The 18,563-nt window shown below is 43.3% G+C and overlaps 1 protein-coding gene across 2 annotated transcripts in view; it reads left to right on the forward strand.

The window, feature by feature from the left end:
- Positions 1 to 18,563, forward strand: part of LOC123771975 (uncharacterized) — a 387,132-nt gene that overhangs the window by 52,798 nt on the left and 315,771 nt on the right. For both annotated transcript variants that reach the window (XM_045764833.2, XM_045764835.2), the window contains exon 2: positions 17,640 to 17,779. In XM_045764833.2, coding sequence (XP_045620789.1) covers positions 17,640 to 17,779 — 140 coding nt within the window. The remainder of the gene's footprint in view (positions 1 to 17,639; positions 17,780 to 18,563) is intronic.

The following is an 18,563-nucleotide window of genomic DNA, read 5'->3' on the forward strand; positions in this document are numbered from 1 at the left end:
GTCTATCATGTTACAGCATATTTTCGGTTTTATTTAGTTTAGTTTAATTAGTATAATAAAAAGCTATTAAAACACTGGTTTTAGAAATTATTTATTAATATGAAACTTTCAAAAGTCATGGGTCACTGAACTATGACGACACACAGACGAAAGTGAATGAAACCTCGCTGTAAAGTGAGGTTTACAGTATAGTATTCTCTTATCTGTCCACCCTCACTCATCTTGTTTCATCACAGAAAATGTCTATAAGGAGATTTTACCACATGTAGCTAGGTAATCACGCTTCATCCTTTAAATTAATGTACAAAGATACGTGTGCCCCAAATCAGTGAACGAAAATCATGGAAACTCAGTTGTTCACTTGTGTGGATCACTCTGGCTGGTGTTTGTGTGGACCATTTTGGCTGGTGTTTGTGTGGACCATTTTGGCTGGTGTTTGGTTCATATGGTTCACTTGTGTGATCCAACTTCTTATGAAGGAATTATTAATTGTAATCTGTGATAGAATGAGAAAGTTTTCCACCACTCTGTGAACTCTGTCCCAAAATCGTAAGCTTGTGGACCACTTGTGGTCCACATGTGTGGTCCATTTGTGTGGTCCACTTGTGTGATCCACTTGTGTGATCCAACTTGTCATATGAGAGAATTATTAATTGTAATCTGTTATAGAATGGGAAAGTTTTCCACCAGTCTGTGAACTCTGTCTGGACATCGTAAGCAAATCCGAACATCCCTCGCTTCGGCGAACCATTGTTCGTCGAACCGGGTGAGTAAATTCGGCCTGAAAAGTGTGCGAACTAGCCGGAGATTCGTTGAATCGGGGTACGTTGAATCGAGGTTGTACTGTATTGATATCTACAGATGGAATTCTAATCACCTGTTATTAGGTGTTATCTCGCCGCGTGACGCGCAATCACCCCGCTATTATTAAACCTGTAAATGATGCATCAAATAAAGGGTACTTAGCTGTGGGCACTGCATAAGTATTAAAATTGCCGTAATTTCGCATCCCAGGCTCCGGTGAACCTATCCTGGATTGATGCGTTTCAAGCTGGCTGATCACGTGTCGTCAGGAACCAAGTCTAGGGTCCCTCTTTTAACACCAGCACTAGTTGAAGATATTATCTGCAAGGTCGTTCACGCCTCACAGTGGCGGCTTTCATCTGCGGATGAATAACACCTGCCCGATTTGCTGGGCAATGGCGTCGTTTATGAGTACGGTAAGTACAGTTCTGCCTCCTTCCGGCTCTGCACGTGTCCGCGTACCGACTGAGGATGGCGTCCCCCAACCCACGCCGAGTCGACGTTCATAACACAAATTATTGTCTTGAACATTAATATTTCTCGCATTCGCGCTTGAAACTCTAAAGACTGGACGGGTTTATTATTTAGAGGAACGAAATATTATTATTTAACTATTTAAGAATAGTAAATATATAAGGGAGAGGAATTAATGTCTCCCCATGGCATTCATTGATGACGTTAACACTATCGCGAGGTAGACGGTATAATTCTAACGCTCTATTCGGCTTTTAGTTAGAGAACAATTCGTCTGCAATCAGTTGTCATACAGAATGCTTTAATTATGGAGAATCGTATTTAATTCTCACACAAATTGAATATAATGTGCTTTACTGTAAAGAAATCTGACACAATACTGGCGTCAGGTGACGTGAGAATTCTAGCCTAATGCACAGATGAATTATTAGTACAGGAGAATTCTACGAGTTGTTAATTTTACTTACTACAATATTAAGTATGGTTAGTAATAAGTAATGAGAATACAACAATGCTGTATTCGATGTTGGAAATATCCAACAGCCACTCCCTCCCTCCCTCACCTCACCTGACTTGCCACCATTCTCCACCCACCATACTGTTTTTGCTTTTATATACAGACGTTATATATAAGTATTTACATGTTTTATTCACCATAACTGTACATCTAAGCTTGTATGGTGAGTAAAGGCACAAAGACGTAGGACCTCACACAGTCAGCTGGCTGCCGCTCTCAAGGCCAGACGCACTAATATTTCTCCTCCAACAATACTGTTTGTGGTGTTATTATGCTATATACACACATTATATATAAATATCTACCTGTTTTATTCACCATTCTTGTACAAGTAAGCTGGTATGGTGCCCAAAGACCATCGTGCTCACCAGTAAACATGATAAATCATGCAGACGACGCCACCGCCCTCGCCAAAATGGCGGCTCCCAACCTACTCCTCTTGCTGTTTATACCCTTTATACACACGTTATATATAAGTATCTACATTTGTGTTCACCATAGCGAATCACTAAGCTAGTATGGTGAGTGCACTCAATAAAAGGTGGCAACACACAGTCAGAAAACAACGCCACCACTCTCTCTCCCACAGCATTACTCCTCCCTCCATGCAGCACAGCGCTAAATATCACCACAATCCTGCTATTATCAGAACCCTGGTCAGTTTTATCACAGTCAGGGGCCTTTTGTAATAATATCATCACTACATAATAGCATGAACAAGTATATTATGGCATTTTTAGGCGATGCTGTGGTCACAAGCTGAACAGCAGTGCTGTTAGCTCATGCTGCGTTCATCAGGCTTGGTAGCTCACTCAATACTGAGGCCCCTAACACCCGGGAATTTGGCCCATGATTTTTTTTAAAATGGCGTCTGTTTACAAGAGCCCTGATGAAGGTGTGGTGAACCCCGTGTATCCACAGGCCGTTTAAATCTTGCGTAGTACTCCAAAGCATCATGTGATGCGATGCACAATTTTCTGCAAGTTGGTCAAAGCATCATATGATGCGATGCGCAATTTAAGGGTTAATAAGTATCTACATGTTTTGTTCACCATTACTGTTCAACTAAGCTGGTATAGTGCCCAAAGAGTATAGTGGCCACCCAAACATAGCATGACAAGTCATGCAGATGACGCTACCTCCCTCACCGAAATGGCTTCTCCTAACACTCCTTTTGCTGTTATTATGTTATACACGTTATATACAAACATCTGCATTTGTGTTCACCATAACAAACCACTAAGTTAATATGCTCAAAAAGCCAAAAGTCAAAAAGCAGCGAAGAATGGCCGCCACACCAGCCGTCCAGCAAGCCACAGGCCCGCCAGTCCCTCCCTAACCTCACCTCACTCGCCAGCATTCTCCTCCCACCATATTGTTTTTGCTTTTTATTCACTGTATACTGATGGTATATATAAGTATAGTGGCACCTCGACATACGATTGCCCCTACTTATGATAATTTCGAGTTACGATGTAAATTTCATCGAAAAATGTGACTCGACATCTGATGGTGTCGTCGACTTCCAATATTTGTTGGTACACAATCGGGTCGACCAAGCGCGTGGTTCCCTGCCTCACGGCCGACCTGCCTCAGTTTACTACAGCTGCTCGCTTAGTGACGATCGCGTCTATAAGAAATTCCGCTTTTGTGGTGATTTTTTGCATTTTGAACATTAAGTTATTATTATATAATACGCCATGAGTCCCAGGAAAGTCAGTGGTAAGGCTCAACATATGAAAACCTATGTAAGGATGACCATAGAGCAGAAACAAGAGTACAGAATGTCTCTTCCTCAACAATTAAGAAAATGTGTGCAGCATGGGAAGAATTGCAAACCTTTGCTGAAACGACTCACCCAAATCAAGGTGCAGTAGGTCGTTGCCTTAACCTATTCAATGACAGTGATGCATCATTACAGACAAATGTTAAAATGAAGGGAAAAGCAAATGTCTCTTGACAAGTTTGTAGTGAGACAAACAAGCACTGAACCACAACCAGGTCCTAGTGGTATTCAGGCAAAACGTAGGAGAGAGAGTACCCCAGAGAAAACATCACTGCCTGATGTGATAATGGAAGGGGGACTCCCCTTCCAAACAGGAACAACTCTCCTCCTCCCCCCTCATCACTATCTTCCATACACCATCAAGAGCCCTCCATAAAGGTAAGAAACACTTTGGTACTGTATTGTAGTTAGAAAAAAACATTGTATTCAGTATAAAATGTATTTGTATGTTAATATTTTGGAGGGTGGGGAATGGATTAATTCAATTCCCTTTAATTCTTATGGGAAAAATCGCTTCGACTTACGATCCGCCTCTGGGAACGGATTAGCATTGTAAGTCGAGGCCCCATTGTATCTGCATGTTTTGTTCACCATAGCGAACCGCTAAGCTGGTTTAGTAAGAGCAGACAGCAACAGGTGGCCACACAGATTTGGCAGACGACGCTACCACCCTCCCTCCCTCAACATTACTCCTCCCGCAACACAGCCTAAATTTTCACAACAATCCTGCTATTATCAGGATCCTGGCCATTTTTATCACAGACAGGGGTCTTCTGTAATAGTATCATCGCTAAATAATACCAGTTACATATATTTTTTGTATGTAACTTAGGCAATGCTATGGTCACAAACTGAACAGCAGTGCTGTGAGCTCTTGCTGGGAATGTTGCCAGCCTTGGTGGCTCACTCAATATTTAGACCCTCCTCACACCTGGGAATGTTGCCCACGATTTAAAAAAAAAAAAAAATGGTGTCCATTTACAAGAGCCCCTAGTAAGCTGGTGTGAACCCCATGTAGCCGCGGGTCATTTAAATTTTGCTCGACACTCCAAAAGTCATATGAAGGGGTGCACACTTTTGCGTCAGTTACTCAACACGTCATATGAAGTGTTGCACAGTTTTAAGTGTTAGGAAAATGTGTGCAGCATGGGAAGAACTGCAAACGGGAATCAATAAATTTGATAGTGAAGAATTCCTGAGACCTGGAACTTTAAGAACAAGAGGTCATTGATTTAATAACTAAACAAAGCTGCCAAAGAAATATAAGAAAATTCACTTTTGCAAAGTGATAAATGGTTGGAACAAGTTAGATGAGAAGGTGGAGGTGGCCAAAAACATCAGTAATTTCTATGCGTTATATGACAAAGAGTGCTGGGAAGAAAGGACACCAAAAGTGTAGCTCTCATCCTGTAACTACATTTAGGTAATTATACGTAGGTAATTACTACCACCTCTCCTCCTTCCCCCCCCCCTCCCTTCTCAACATCTTCCATATGCCAACAAGTCATCAATAAAGGCAAGATATAATGTAAGATAAAATATTTGTAGTATTATATGAAATGTATTTTGAAGTTAATATTTTTGGGAGTGTGGAATGGATTAATTCAATTTACAATATTTCTTACTGGGAAAATTCGTTTCAGTTTACAACCCGTCTCTGGGAATGGATTATATTAGAAAACGAAGGGGGCCCACTGTATAACGTGTGTATACAGTACAACCTCCATTTAACGTACTATATGGGACCAACCCCAGTGCGTTGGAGCGTTGGATGCATTGCAAGAAGTGACCTTTAGGAGGCGTTTGTGTCAGTGTCTTTTTTTGTACACAATAAAAATGCATTATCATATTATATACTGTACCTATATATTATTACCATACTAAAAAATACTGTGCTACATTTTTTATTTACCTTATTGTTGGAGTTATGTCCAGCTTGAAGTCTTACGGAGTTGTGAATGCTGTACAGTAAATACATACTGTAGTGTATTATGCCGTTAGCACTGTGTTGATTAAGTAGTTCTGCTGTATGTTGAGTACTACAATACAGTTTATGAAAACTATTGTACACTAAAATTACTGCAACTTTAATTTTATTAAACTATTAAACTAATTTTATTATTTTAATTTTTATGCAACTTTTATTTTAACACTTAACACTTTCGCGCTCTCGGCGCTCAAAAAAAAACAATACCCCAGATGCTTTCGGCACTTCGCGCGCCTACGCGGTAAGACCGAAAAGTGTACACTCTTTTGACTGTCCTGACAATAATTGAAGGCGCACGTATTTAAATTTGGTATCACTGTGTTCGCAATGAAATTGTCTATAAGAGCATACCTATAAAATGCCGCCCAAGCATAAGGAGTATCAACACCAAATAAAAAACTATGCAGATCACTCGCCGAGAGCGCCAAACAGCAATAAAATGTTTCCACTCTCTTAATGGTTGCGAAACCTACAGTTGTCCTACATCGCTAATTTTGGTATCATTGGAATCGCAATAAAATTCTCTACACGGACATATGCATATGAATGTTTAATATAGGTAATTGCCCACCCGCAAGAGTGTGTGAAGTGGAGAGTAGTTAGCCGCGAGCGCACTGGCGAAAACACAGGGGGGAAATCATGCTTGGAAAGTTTATACGTTTCCTGACCCTATTTTTCTATGTACGTATTTCTTTTTTATACCAATGTGTTCGCAATAAAATTTTCTATAAGATGAACTGTATAACATTTGTACAAAGCATGTATAAGAGAAGCGCCAAATATAGAACCACGTCGCTCAGTATGTGTTCGCGGCAGAAACGAACGCATTGTTTTCGTTCGTTTGATGTTTGTCATGTTTATACTTGTTGAAACATTTTATAATTTGTATGACAGTGATCGCAGTAAAATTCCCTACACAGACATATACATAACACATACAAATATTTCCCACGTGTTGGATATATCAACGGCTAAAGGGAACCCACTGCCACACGCTCGCCACACCCCCAAACATACTTTGTGTATTTTTTTTTTACTCATAGAAGTTTATGTGATATAATATTCATTCTGGTACCAAAACATTCGCAAATAAATTCCCTACAAAACAAAAGTATCCCCATCCATTTCGGTTAAAAAATGGAATTTATAGAAATATTTTTTTGATGGACGAGAAAACTCGGCTGTTATGCGGAATCGTAAGAGAAAACGGCGACGAGTTATCTCTAATCTAAAGCGCGAAAGTGTTAAAACTCGTGCTGGGTACGGCTGTGCTCGTGCTGGATACAGCTGTTCTCGTGCCGGGTACGGCTGTTCTTGTGCTGGTTGATTTTCTGCTACTAGTTCTTGCAAAATATTACTTCATTTTTGGCATTAATAAGGCACTATTAGTAAATCCCTGAGACATTTTGTTGTATATCAATACAGCTGTAGACAAAAAATGGTAAATTCCATGATTATACTTCCACTGGCAGTGAAATACTGTACGTCAATCGCAGACAAAGCTAAGGGCACTGGGTGCATATTGTACGAACGCAGACTAGGTCTATACGTACACCCTACAGTAGGCTGGTGTTTAAGCCAGATCCAGTAACATAAATTTCTCTCAAATATTGGATTTACATCAAATTATATATTTTTGGGTTATATATTTAGTTTAGCAACATTATTACGATAATAAGAGCTATAAAAAATTCTTATTTTAGAACTGATTTAATAATTTCATCATTTCGAAGCCGTAGGTCACTGAACTGTGGTGACGAAATCAAACAAAACAAGCATGGTGTTGTGTTCAATTTCCAGTAACAAATTTCTCTCAAATATTGGATTTACATCAAATTATATATTCAGTTTAGCAACATTATTACGATATTAAGAGCTTTAAAAATACTTATTTTGGAACTGATTTATTAATTTTACTATTTCGAAGCCGTAAGTCACTGAACTATGGAGACAAAATCGAACAAAACAACCATGGTGTTGTGTGCATACGGATTAGACCTGTCCACTCGTGCTGGATGTGTGAGCCGCCAATAACATGAATAATTTCTCAAATAGCAGATATCTATCATATTGCAGTATATTTTTGGTTTTACTTAGTTTAGTTTAATTATGATAATTAAGAGATTTAAAAATGATATATTAATCTGAATTGTTCAAAGTCATGGGTCATTGAACTATTGACCTATTATTCACTGAACTATTATTATCTATTCTATTATTACTATTCACTGAACTATTATTATCGAATAGCCTCTTGGGAATATGACTTCATTTATTATATTTCCTTCAAGTTTCGTCTCTGATAATGCGACAATATCTGGGACCCTAAGCTGGATTATATCTTGCAACTCCAAAGTTTTTGACCTCACTCCATCTATGTTGGTATATACAATTTTCAGGAACATGTTCCCTTTTCCTTTGCCCTTTACTCCCCCTTCCACTACTGATCTTGTTGCTTTGTTTTTATGTACCATTTCACAAGCTTTCCAGTCCCTGTCACTTTGTAGAAAAAAGAATTTCTGTCTTCTTCATTTCTATCTCCATTTAGATGTTTTGCCTCAATTAGGTTCATTTTCAGCTTTTCTCTGTCTTCCTTGTGTGAAGGTTTGTCGGCTTGTAGTAAGCTTTAGTCTCCAGTCTGCGTGTTTCCGGGTTTACGTAGATCGTTGTGTCTAGGAAATTTAGTTCCCTGGTATTCCGCTCTATCGTAAACTGCAGGTTGGGGTGGACAGTGTTCGCCCATGTATAGAAGGCGTCTAGGTTTCTGCCTGGTCCCAACATGATGCCGAAAATGTCATCTATGTACCTGAAATATATTCTAGGTCCGACCTGTAGGTTTCATCTCTGTGATTCAAAGACCTCATGGACAAATATTTCAACGATGGCCACACTGCTTGATGCTCCTATTGCCATTCTTTTGACCTGCCTATAGGTTGTGCCTTTAAATGTCAGGATAGTATCCGTCATGACATGCAGAATCACCTCGGTCAGGAGGTTTTTCGACGGTAGCCTATACAGGGGTACCTCAGTTTAAGAGTTTAATTCGTTCCTGGAGACGGCTCGTATTCCGAAAACTCGTATTCCGAAGCTAATTTCCCCCATAAGAAATAATGGGAAATGAATTAATCCGTTCCTGACTACCCCAAAAACCCCACATCAAACTAAATTTTTATACCTAATTCATCTAAATAAACCTACAAAACTATGTTCAAGTTATTACCTACCCTTGCTGAGGACTGCTGTTGGTGTATGGAAGATGTGAGGAGGAGGAGGGAGGAGGAGAGATGTTACTGTTTGGAAGGGGAGTCTCCTTCCATTATAACATTAGGCAGTGAGGACTTCACTGGTATGCACACACTGACACATTTTGCCTGCATACCACTAGGACTTGCTTGTTTTACTAAGAATCTGTCTAAAGAAACTTGTTTTTCCCTACATTTTAACACTTGTCTGTAGTAAGACATCACATTATCATTTAAAAGGTCAATGCAACGGCCTGCTACAGCTTTATCTGGGTGAGTTTTTTAAACAAGACTTTGCAGTTCTTCCCATATTTCACACATTTTCTTAATCAAGAAGGGACATCCTCTACTGCCTCTACTCACAGCTATTTTCTTAGGTTGAACCTTATCAATGGCTTTCTTGAGACCCATGGTGAGATATATAATGACAACTTTTATGCTCAAATGGCCAAAAAAACGACAAAAAACTGTAAATCCTTGTGAAGAATTCAGGTGGGATAGTCACTGGGCGCGAGACACTGGTAAACTGAGGCCCGATCGCCGTGCCACCATGCGCTAGTCGGCCAGTACACGTATCAACAAACTCGTGTTCTGAGGTAACCCTCGCCTTCCGAGACACATTTTCCGAGGAAATCCTGCTCGTATTCCGAAAAACTTGCATACAGGGACACTCGTGTTCCGAGGTACCACTGTATATTCCTGCGTCCCTCAGGTCTCTACTGATCCTGTGGGCATTTCTGTCAAAGTATTCTGCTACTAGAGTTGCTGCTTCCCTCTGAGGTATGCTAGGGTAGAGGGACACTATGTCTAGGAAGAATAATGTCGCCTCTACCGGGACTGGGCCCTACTCCTCGTTCGTTTTGCTAAGTTTAATCGGGAGGTCAGTGGTGTCCACTAACCTCTCCTCCAGTAGCTGTAGAAGGGGGTTCAGCAGAGCTGTACAGATTCTGCCAATAGGTCTAGTTGGTGCTCTACACCCACTCAGAACTGGGCGTCCCGGCCAGGTCCCCGTTATTGGGTCCACTCCTTTATGTATTTTAGGCAGTAGATAAATATTTGGTAATTCAGATTTGAAAGCCAGGAAAACATCCCTTGCTGTTGCCTTCAGGATGCCTCTTCTACCTTCGTTCCTGAAGAACGAGAGTATCAGAGATCTGCTTCTGATCTGGGCATTTCTGAGTGCTGTGTCCCCATTTGACACACCTGTTGGTAGGTTGTTATATCCATCAGGTGTCTCCCCATTTCTCTGCAGTAGTTTTCTTTTTCCCAGAGGACTACTGTCCCACCTTTGTCGGCCGGTTTTATAACTATGTCCTGCCTTTCTTCCAAGTTTCGCAGGGCTGAGCGAAGCTCCGGCTGGAGGTTGTATTGTCGCCGCTCATTTACCTGTGTTGCAAGGGAGAGGGGTCAAGTGGTCCACTTGGTCATGTAGGCCATTGAGTTTAAAAGGTGTAGGGGTTATCTGGGGGGGAGGGTTCATGTATTTTGCTGAGAGTGACCTAGGTGTCCCTCGTTTGTTTACCCGGGAGGGGGTGGATGTACCCGTAGCTAGTTCTGTCACCCTAAGCGAAGACCAGGTTTTGTTTACCTGGTCTTCCAAAGACCCCATTGTTGCTTTTACCAACTCCAGACGTTTATGTCTTGGAGGGGGGCCAGGGACAAAGGTGAGGCCTTTGCCTAGGAGTTCCCTCTCATGGATCGAGATGCGGACCTCGGAGACTACTGAGCGTCTCATTAGCTCCTTCCGTTTTCGTTCCTTTCTCCGCTTCTTGATCTGCTCTTCCCACCACCTTTCCACCCTTTCCCTTTTCCTCCGTTTTTTTGAGGACGATTAGCGGGTGAACCTTTCCCGCTCTGTTTCCCGCCGTTTGATTGGGGGGGGGGCGTCCCAGGTTTTTTATCTCTCCCACCTTGTTTACCCTTTGTTTGGGGGCGACCTCTGCTAGGTGTGCGGGAGTGCTCTTTCGAGCGTGGAGGTTTTTGTCTGCGTGAGCTGTGTGTACTTCCCTCGCTGGTGGGTGGGTCATCCCTGGGTGGTGTTCTGTCTGTGTCTCCCCCTGGTATTTTTACTTTTTTGGGTTTTTTGTTAGGTTTATTTTTTGGGTGGTTTAATGGGTTCTTTCCCCTGCTTCTCAACCGTTGGCGGCGGTCTTGCCCCAGTGCTTTCACTGTGTTGGGCTGAAGTAGCTGTGGTTTTGTTATGGAGTCATCTGTGTCCGGGGTCAGGTCCCAGACTGAGGGGTTCGAGATCCCCTCACCAATTCTAATAATCTCCCCCCTGGGGAGATTATTTTCATTACTTTTTCCCTTAGTTCTGTCCGGGTATCTGTCTGGGGGGGTTTTCTGAATTCAGAATATGGGATTATTTTCTTATTGGTTTTAACTAAGATTTTCCCTGAGAATGGGTCTGGGGGCGTGGAACAGGTTGATTTTGTTCTCCTGTTGTACGCGGACCACAGGATTGCTCCTATTCTCTCATCAGGGTAACCCTCTTCCAGTAAGCACATGACTATCTCCTCAATCCGCGTGTGCTCCCTTGTTATGGAGCCCTTCAGAATGAGGGTAAATAGGGCTGCCGACTCCCTTGCGTGCCTCTCGTAGAATACTTCCATGTATTTTTCGAGGGCTGGGGGGAGGAGCATGTCTACAGAGAAGAAAGGGTAGGTGGGTGCAGGGGTCAGGTAAGCTGGAGCTTTGTCCCAGTTCGCAGTCCTCTGAACTTGGCGCAGTCTCTCTCTCAGGTGGTCGAGTGTAGAGAAGACCGGCCGTAGAATTTCTGATACCCCCCTCTCCCTATCTGTCAGTTCGATGTCTGAAAATGGTCGTTCTGACGAGAACAGTATTCTTATCTTCTCTGTTATATTGGATTCTTTGGACAGAAGGTCCATTTTTGGTTTTGCAAAGGGTAGGTCTTGTAGTATTTTCTCTCCTGCTCCTCCCCATACTCGGGCTGCTGACCAGAGGCTTGGTAGAGCTGCCAATGGTGGGGTGACAGTGGGTTCTCTCTCCAGAGCTTTTGTTAAGTCTGACCAGGCATCCACCGGCTGTGCTGATAAATCATCCACCAGGCCATTCAGTGAGATTTCAGCCTGGGGTGTCTGCTGCTCGGCTTGTGCTTGGTTCTGGACCTGAGTCTGCTCTTGTGGGGGGTGGAGGTTGTCTGTCCCGAGGTAGGGAGGAAAGGAGTCAGGGAGGAGGGGATGGTTGTGTCGAGGGGAGGGGCTAGTCCCGTTTGTTCCCTATTCATAGCCGTTGTGGTCTTGGGTATGGATTCATTGTTGGATCTATACAAAAACCCTGGGAAATGGGTACCTCGTTTGCTTGTTTTTGCAAACAAGTGTGACTGATGAGCCACACTCATCAGTCATCGGACTGATGAGTGTGGCTCCCACGGTCCGCGTACAACAGGAGAAGAAAATCAACCTGTTCCATGCCCCCAGACCCATTCTCGGAAAATCTTAGTTAAAACCAATAAGAAAATAATCCCATATTCTGAATTCAGAAAACCCCCCCAGACAGATACCCGGACAGAACTAAGGGAAAAAGTAATGAAAATAATCGCCCCAGGGGCTATACCGATGATGATACTTTTCAAAACGCTTGTGCTCTCTAGAGTGGAGTACTGCTGCACAATGACAGCCCCTTTCAAAGCTGGAGAAATTGCTGACCTGGAGAGCATGCAGAGATCCTTTACTGCTAGAATCCACTCAGTAAAACATCTAAATTACTGGGACCGACTAAAGAGCCTAAATCTGTACTCCGTTGAGCGCAGGCGGGAGAGATACATAATAATTTATACGTGGAAAATAATTGAGGGGCTGGTCCCAAACCTGCACACAGAAATAACATCACATGAGACCAGGAGGCATGGCAGAATGTGCAGAATACCCCCGTTGAAAAGCAGAGGTGCAACAGGTACTCTGAGAGAGAACTCTTATCAACATCAGAGGCCCGAGACTGTTCAATACGCTTCCACTACACATAAGGGGCATAACTGGCCGACCCCTCACAGTGTTCAAGAGAGAACTGGATAAGCACCTCCAAAGGATACCTGATCAACCAGGCTGTGACTCATACGTCAGGCTGAGAGCAGCCGCGACCTAACAGCCTGGTTGATCAGTCCAGCAACCAGGAGGCCTGGTCGATGACCGGGCCGCGGGGACACTAAGCCCTGGAAGCACCCCAAGGTAACCTCAAGGTAACCTCAAGGGGGTCCCAGAATTGGTGAGGGGATCTCGAACCCCTCAGTCTGGGACCTGACCCCGGACACAGATGACTCCATAACAAAACCACAGCTACCTCAGCCCAACACAGTGTAAGCACTGGGGCAAGACCGCCGCCAACGGTCGAGAAGCAGGGGAAAGAACCCATTAAACTACCCCAAAAAAACCCTAACAAAAAACCCAAAAAAGTAAAAATACCAGGGGGAGACACAGACAGAACACCACCCAGGGATGACCCACCCACCAGCGAGGGAAGTACACGCAGCCCACGCAGACAAAAACCTCCACGCTCGAAAGAGCACTCCCGCACACCTAGCAGAGGTCGCCCCCAATCAAAGGGTAAACAAGGTGGGAGAGATAAAAAACCTGGGACGCCCCCCCCCCCCCCCCGATCAAACGGCGGGAAACAGAGCGGGAAAGGTTCACCCGCTAATCGTCCTCAAAAAAACGGAGGAAAAGGGAAAGGGTGGAAAGGTGGTGGGAAGAGCAGATCAAGAAGCGGAGAAAGGAACGAAGACGGAAGGAGCTAATTAGACGCTCAGTAGTCTCCGAGGTCCGCATCTCGATCCATGAGAGGGAACTCCTAGGCAAAGGCCTCACCTTTGTCCCTGGCCCCCCTCCAAGACATAAACGTCTGGAGTTGGTAAAAGCAACAATGGGGTCTTTGGAAGACCAGGTAAACAAAACCTGGTCTTCGCTTAGGGTGACAGAACTAGCTACGGGTACATCCACCCCCTCCCGGGTAAACAAACGAGGGACATCTAGGTCACACTCAGCAAAATACATGAACCCTCCCCCCCAGATAACCCCTACACCTTTTAAACTCAATGGCCTACATGACCAAGTGGACCGCTTGACCCTCACCCTTGCAGCACAGGTAAATGAGCGGCGACAATACAACCTCCAGCCGGAGCTTCGCTCAGCCCTGCGAAACTTGGAAGAAAGGCAGGACATAGTTATAAAACCGGCCGACAAAGGTGGGACAGTAGCCCTCTGGGAAAAAGAAAACTACTGCAGAGAAATGGGGAGACACCTGATGGATATAACAACCTACCAACAGGTGTGTCAAATGGGGACACAGCACTCAGAAATGCCCAGATCAGAAGCAGATCTCTGATACTCTCGTTCTTCAGGAACGAAGGTAGAAGAGGCATCCTGAAGGCAACAGCAAGGGATGCTTTCCTGGCTTTCAAATCTGAATTACCAAATATTTATCTACTGCCTAAAATACATAAAGGAGTGGACCCAATAACGGGGACCTGGCCGGGACGCCCAGTTCTGAGTGGGTGTAGAGCACCAACTAGACCTATTGACAGAATCTGCACAGCTCTGCTGAACCCCCTTCTACAGCTACTGGAGGAGAGGTTAGTGGACACCACTGACCTCCCGATTAAACTTAGCAAAACGAACGAGGAGTAGGGCCCAGTCCCGGTAGAGGCGACATTATTCTTCCTAGACATAGTGTCCCTCTACCCTAGCATACCTCAGAAGGAAGCAGCAACTCTAGTGGCAGAATACTTTGACAGAAATGCCCACAGGATCAGGTAGAGACCTGAGGGACACAGGAATATATAGGCTACCGTCGAAAAACCTCCTGACCAAGGCGATTCTGCATGTCATGAGGGATACTATCCTGACATTTAAAGGCACAACCTATAGGCAGGTCAAAGGAACGGCAATAGGAGCATCAAGCAGTGTGGCCATCGCTGAAATATTTGTCCATGAGGTCTTTGAATCACAGAGACGAAACCTACAGGTCGGACCTAGAATATATTTCAGGTACATAGATGACATTTTCGGCATCATGTTGGGACCAGGCAGAAACCTAGACGCCTTCTATACATGGGCGAACACTGTCCACCCCAACCTGCAGTTTACGATAGAGCGGAATACCAGGGAACTAAATTTCATAGACACAACGATCTACGTAAACCCGGAAACACGCAGACTGGAGACTAAAGCTTACTACAAGCCGACAAACCTCCACACATACCTGCAGTATGACTCAAGCCACCCGAAGACACTAAAAAACTCACTCCCGTACTCCCTAGGCCTGAGACTGAAAAGAATAAACAGCAACCCTGGGTCCCTACATGAACAACTAGAAGACCTATGGGAATTTTTCAGAGACGGACTACCCAGAGGAAGTACTAAAGGCAGCCGAAAGGAAACTGGGGCAAAAAACGAGGGAACAACTAACTCAAAAAATGGAGGAAAACCAGGATAGGGATTTCCTGGTAACAACCTTCTTCGAAGGGTTTGAAAAACCTCTAAAAAACACAATGAGCCAATTGTGGACCTGGCTAGAAGAGAGGTTTGGAGACAACCCATCATGGGAATGTTTCCCAAAAGACCCACCTATGCTAGCCTGGAAGAGGAACAAATCCCTTAAAGATAAATTAGTCTCGGCAGCATTGAAAGACACAAAAATCAACAAGGGAACAGAGTAGGAGAGGCAATTGAAAAACTAGTCCTGGCACAACTAGAAAGCCATCCCAACGACGAGGAAACTAACCGCACACCAGAGAACCCAGTAGCAAAGGTAATTAAAAACACATTACCCTCGCACTCCTGGGGATAGGAAGGTAACGGCAGCACACAATGGATTAAGAAAAGGTAGACAAGGGGGAACAAAGTGGTAACATGACACGAGGTTGGGTAGAGATTCATCAATAAAAAGCATGTGCTGACTCAGCCTGGGTCCCAGGCGGTCTGTTGCTCGCCAGCTGTCAGGCCGGAGTTGCCACAAAGAGATAATTACCTAATTATTTTAATGTCTCTGATTGATTTTTCATAGTTTTTTTTCTGTAATATTGTTCAATAGTGTGTAGTGTGATATATTTATATAATAAAATGAGTGAATCATCGCTGTACTCAAAAATATGGTGTGCATATTGTTGATTCAATTATGTTCATCAAACAGTGAACAAATACTTTGTCGGTTATTACACTATATACACAGGTTATATATAAGTATCTGCATGTTTTGTTCACCATAACGAACCACTAAGTTGCTATTATGAGTCAAAAAGTAACGAGGAGTGACCGCCGTGTACCAGCCAGCCACTCACTCCTTCCCTCCCTCAACACCTCACTCACCCACATTCTCCTCCTGCCATACTGTTTTTGCTTTTATTCACTATATACAGACATTATATATAAGTATCTACATTCGTGTTCACCATAACAAACCACTAAGTTGGCATGCTGAGTGGCAGCCCGCCACTGGCTGCCACTCCCTCCCTCCCTCAAGTCACCTGACTCACCCACATTCTCCTCCCACAATACTGTTTTTGTTTTTATTCACTATATACAGACGTTATATATAAGTATCTACATTCGTGTTCACCATAACGAACCACTAAGTTGGTATACTGAGTGGCAGTGGCAGCCCGCCACTGGCTGCCACTCCCTCCCTTACTCACCTGACTTGCCACCATTCTCCTCCCACCATACTTTTTTGCTTTTATATACAGACGTTATATATAAGTATTTACATGTTTTGTTCACCATAACTGTACATCTAAGCTTGTATGGTGAGTAAAGGCACAAAGACGTAGGACCTCACACAGTCAGCTGGCTGCTGCTCTCAAGGCCAGACACACTAATATTTGTCCTCCAACAATACTGTTTGTGGTGTTATTACGCTATATACACAAATTATATATAAATATCTACCTGTTTTATTCACCATACTTGTACAAGTAAACTGGTATGGTGCCCAAAGACCATCGTGGTCACTGGTAAACAACATGATAAATCGTGCAGACGACGCCACCGCCCTCACCAAAATGGCGGCTCCCAACCTACTCCTCTTGCTGTTTATACCCTCTATACACACGTTATATATAAGTATCTACATTTGTGTTCACCATAGCGAACCACTAAGCTGGTATGGTGAGTGCAGTCAATAAAAGGTGGCCACACACAGTCATAAGACAACGCCATTACCCTCCCTCCCACAGCATTACTCCTCCCTCCATGGAGCACAGGGCTAAATATCACCACAATCCTGCTATTATCAGAACCCTGGTCAGTTTTATCAGTCAGGGGTCTTCTGTAATAATATCATCGCTACATAATAGCATGAACAAGTATATTATGGCATTTTTAGGCTATGCTGTGGTCACAAGCTGAACAGCAGTGCTGTGAGCTCATGCTGCATGCGTCAGGCTTGGTAGCTCACTCAATACTGAGGCCCCTAACATCCGGGAATTTAGCCCACGATTTTTTTTTTTAAATGGCGCCTGTTTACAAGAGCCCTGATGAAGGTGTGGTGAACCCCGTGTATCCGCAGGCCGTTTATATCATGCGTAGTTCTCCAAAGCATCATATGATGCAATGCGCAATTTACTGTAAGTCGGTCAAAGCATCATATGATGCGATGCGCAATTTAAGGGTTAATAGTGTTCATATTAATTTAATTATTAGGGTTCCACTGCACTTTTAATAAGGTTTTACTGTTCAGAATTTTATGTGCAACAATTATGTAGCTTAGGCCTATGAATTTAATTTGTTTTACAGTTTTGAAAGTTCCCAGTATTTGTGGGGAAGTTTCCTCGCACACCTTCTTGTCACAATATTAAACACAAGTATTTCTCATCAGAGACGATCAAAGATGAATGTTGGGATGAGAGTGACAGCTACTGCAGTGTCTTCATTAAACAAGAGGAGGAATCAGAAGACCCTCTCCAACTTAGTAATGACCCAACAGACTTGCCATGCAAGACCTTCAACTCAAGTCAGGTGAGAAAATTGTAAATTGGTGATTTTGTTTTGGTTGCACATCTGTGAAATAAACTTATAACAATGAATTAATTGGTGATGGCTTTCTTAAACCTTAACCACTGCACTGCACAAAGATCCTTAACCACTGCACTGCACAAAGTGCCTTAACCACTGCACTGCACAAAGTGCCTTAACCACTGCACTGCACAAAGCAGCTTAACCACTGCACTGCTCTGCCTTAAAATATGACAAACACATGGTGCGCCAAAAATAAATTCTTTGTAAACAATTATTTGTCCTTTCAAAAGTATTAAATACCCTTCCCTGATCACATCTATGTTGAAAATATTGCACAAATGTTTGTACTTTGGCCACAGTGGTGTCCAGAAAATGCCACTGAATGTACGGATAGGTGGTCTCTTGCCAGATTTCACAAGATACACATTAACCCTTAAACCGTGCAAATCATATATATATGATTTCAGTGACAAAACCAAAACCGCGCACATCATATATATATATGATTTCGTGTCTAGCGCTATAATTTAAACACCCCACCTGGGATAGGGGCATAACGTACAGTCACGACTGATAGTTGCCAGATGCCACCTAGAAAAAAATCCAGGCCAACATTCTTGGGTGTAAGAGCTTCAGTATTGAGCAAGCCACCAAGGCTGGCGCACGCAGCACGAGCTCACAGCACCGCTGTTCAGCTTGTGACCACAGCATCGTCTACAAATGCCATAATATACATGATACTGCTATTATTTAGCGATGATAGTATTACAGAAGACCCCTTACT

This window comes from Procambarus clarkii, chromosome 38, assembly GCF_040958095.1.
Source record: "Procambarus clarkii isolate CNS0578487 chromosome 38, FALCON_Pclarkii_2.0, whole genome shotgun sequence".
Classification (NCBI taxonomy): domain Eukaryota; kingdom Metazoa; phylum Arthropoda; class Malacostraca; order Decapoda; family Cambaridae; genus Procambarus; species Procambarus clarkii.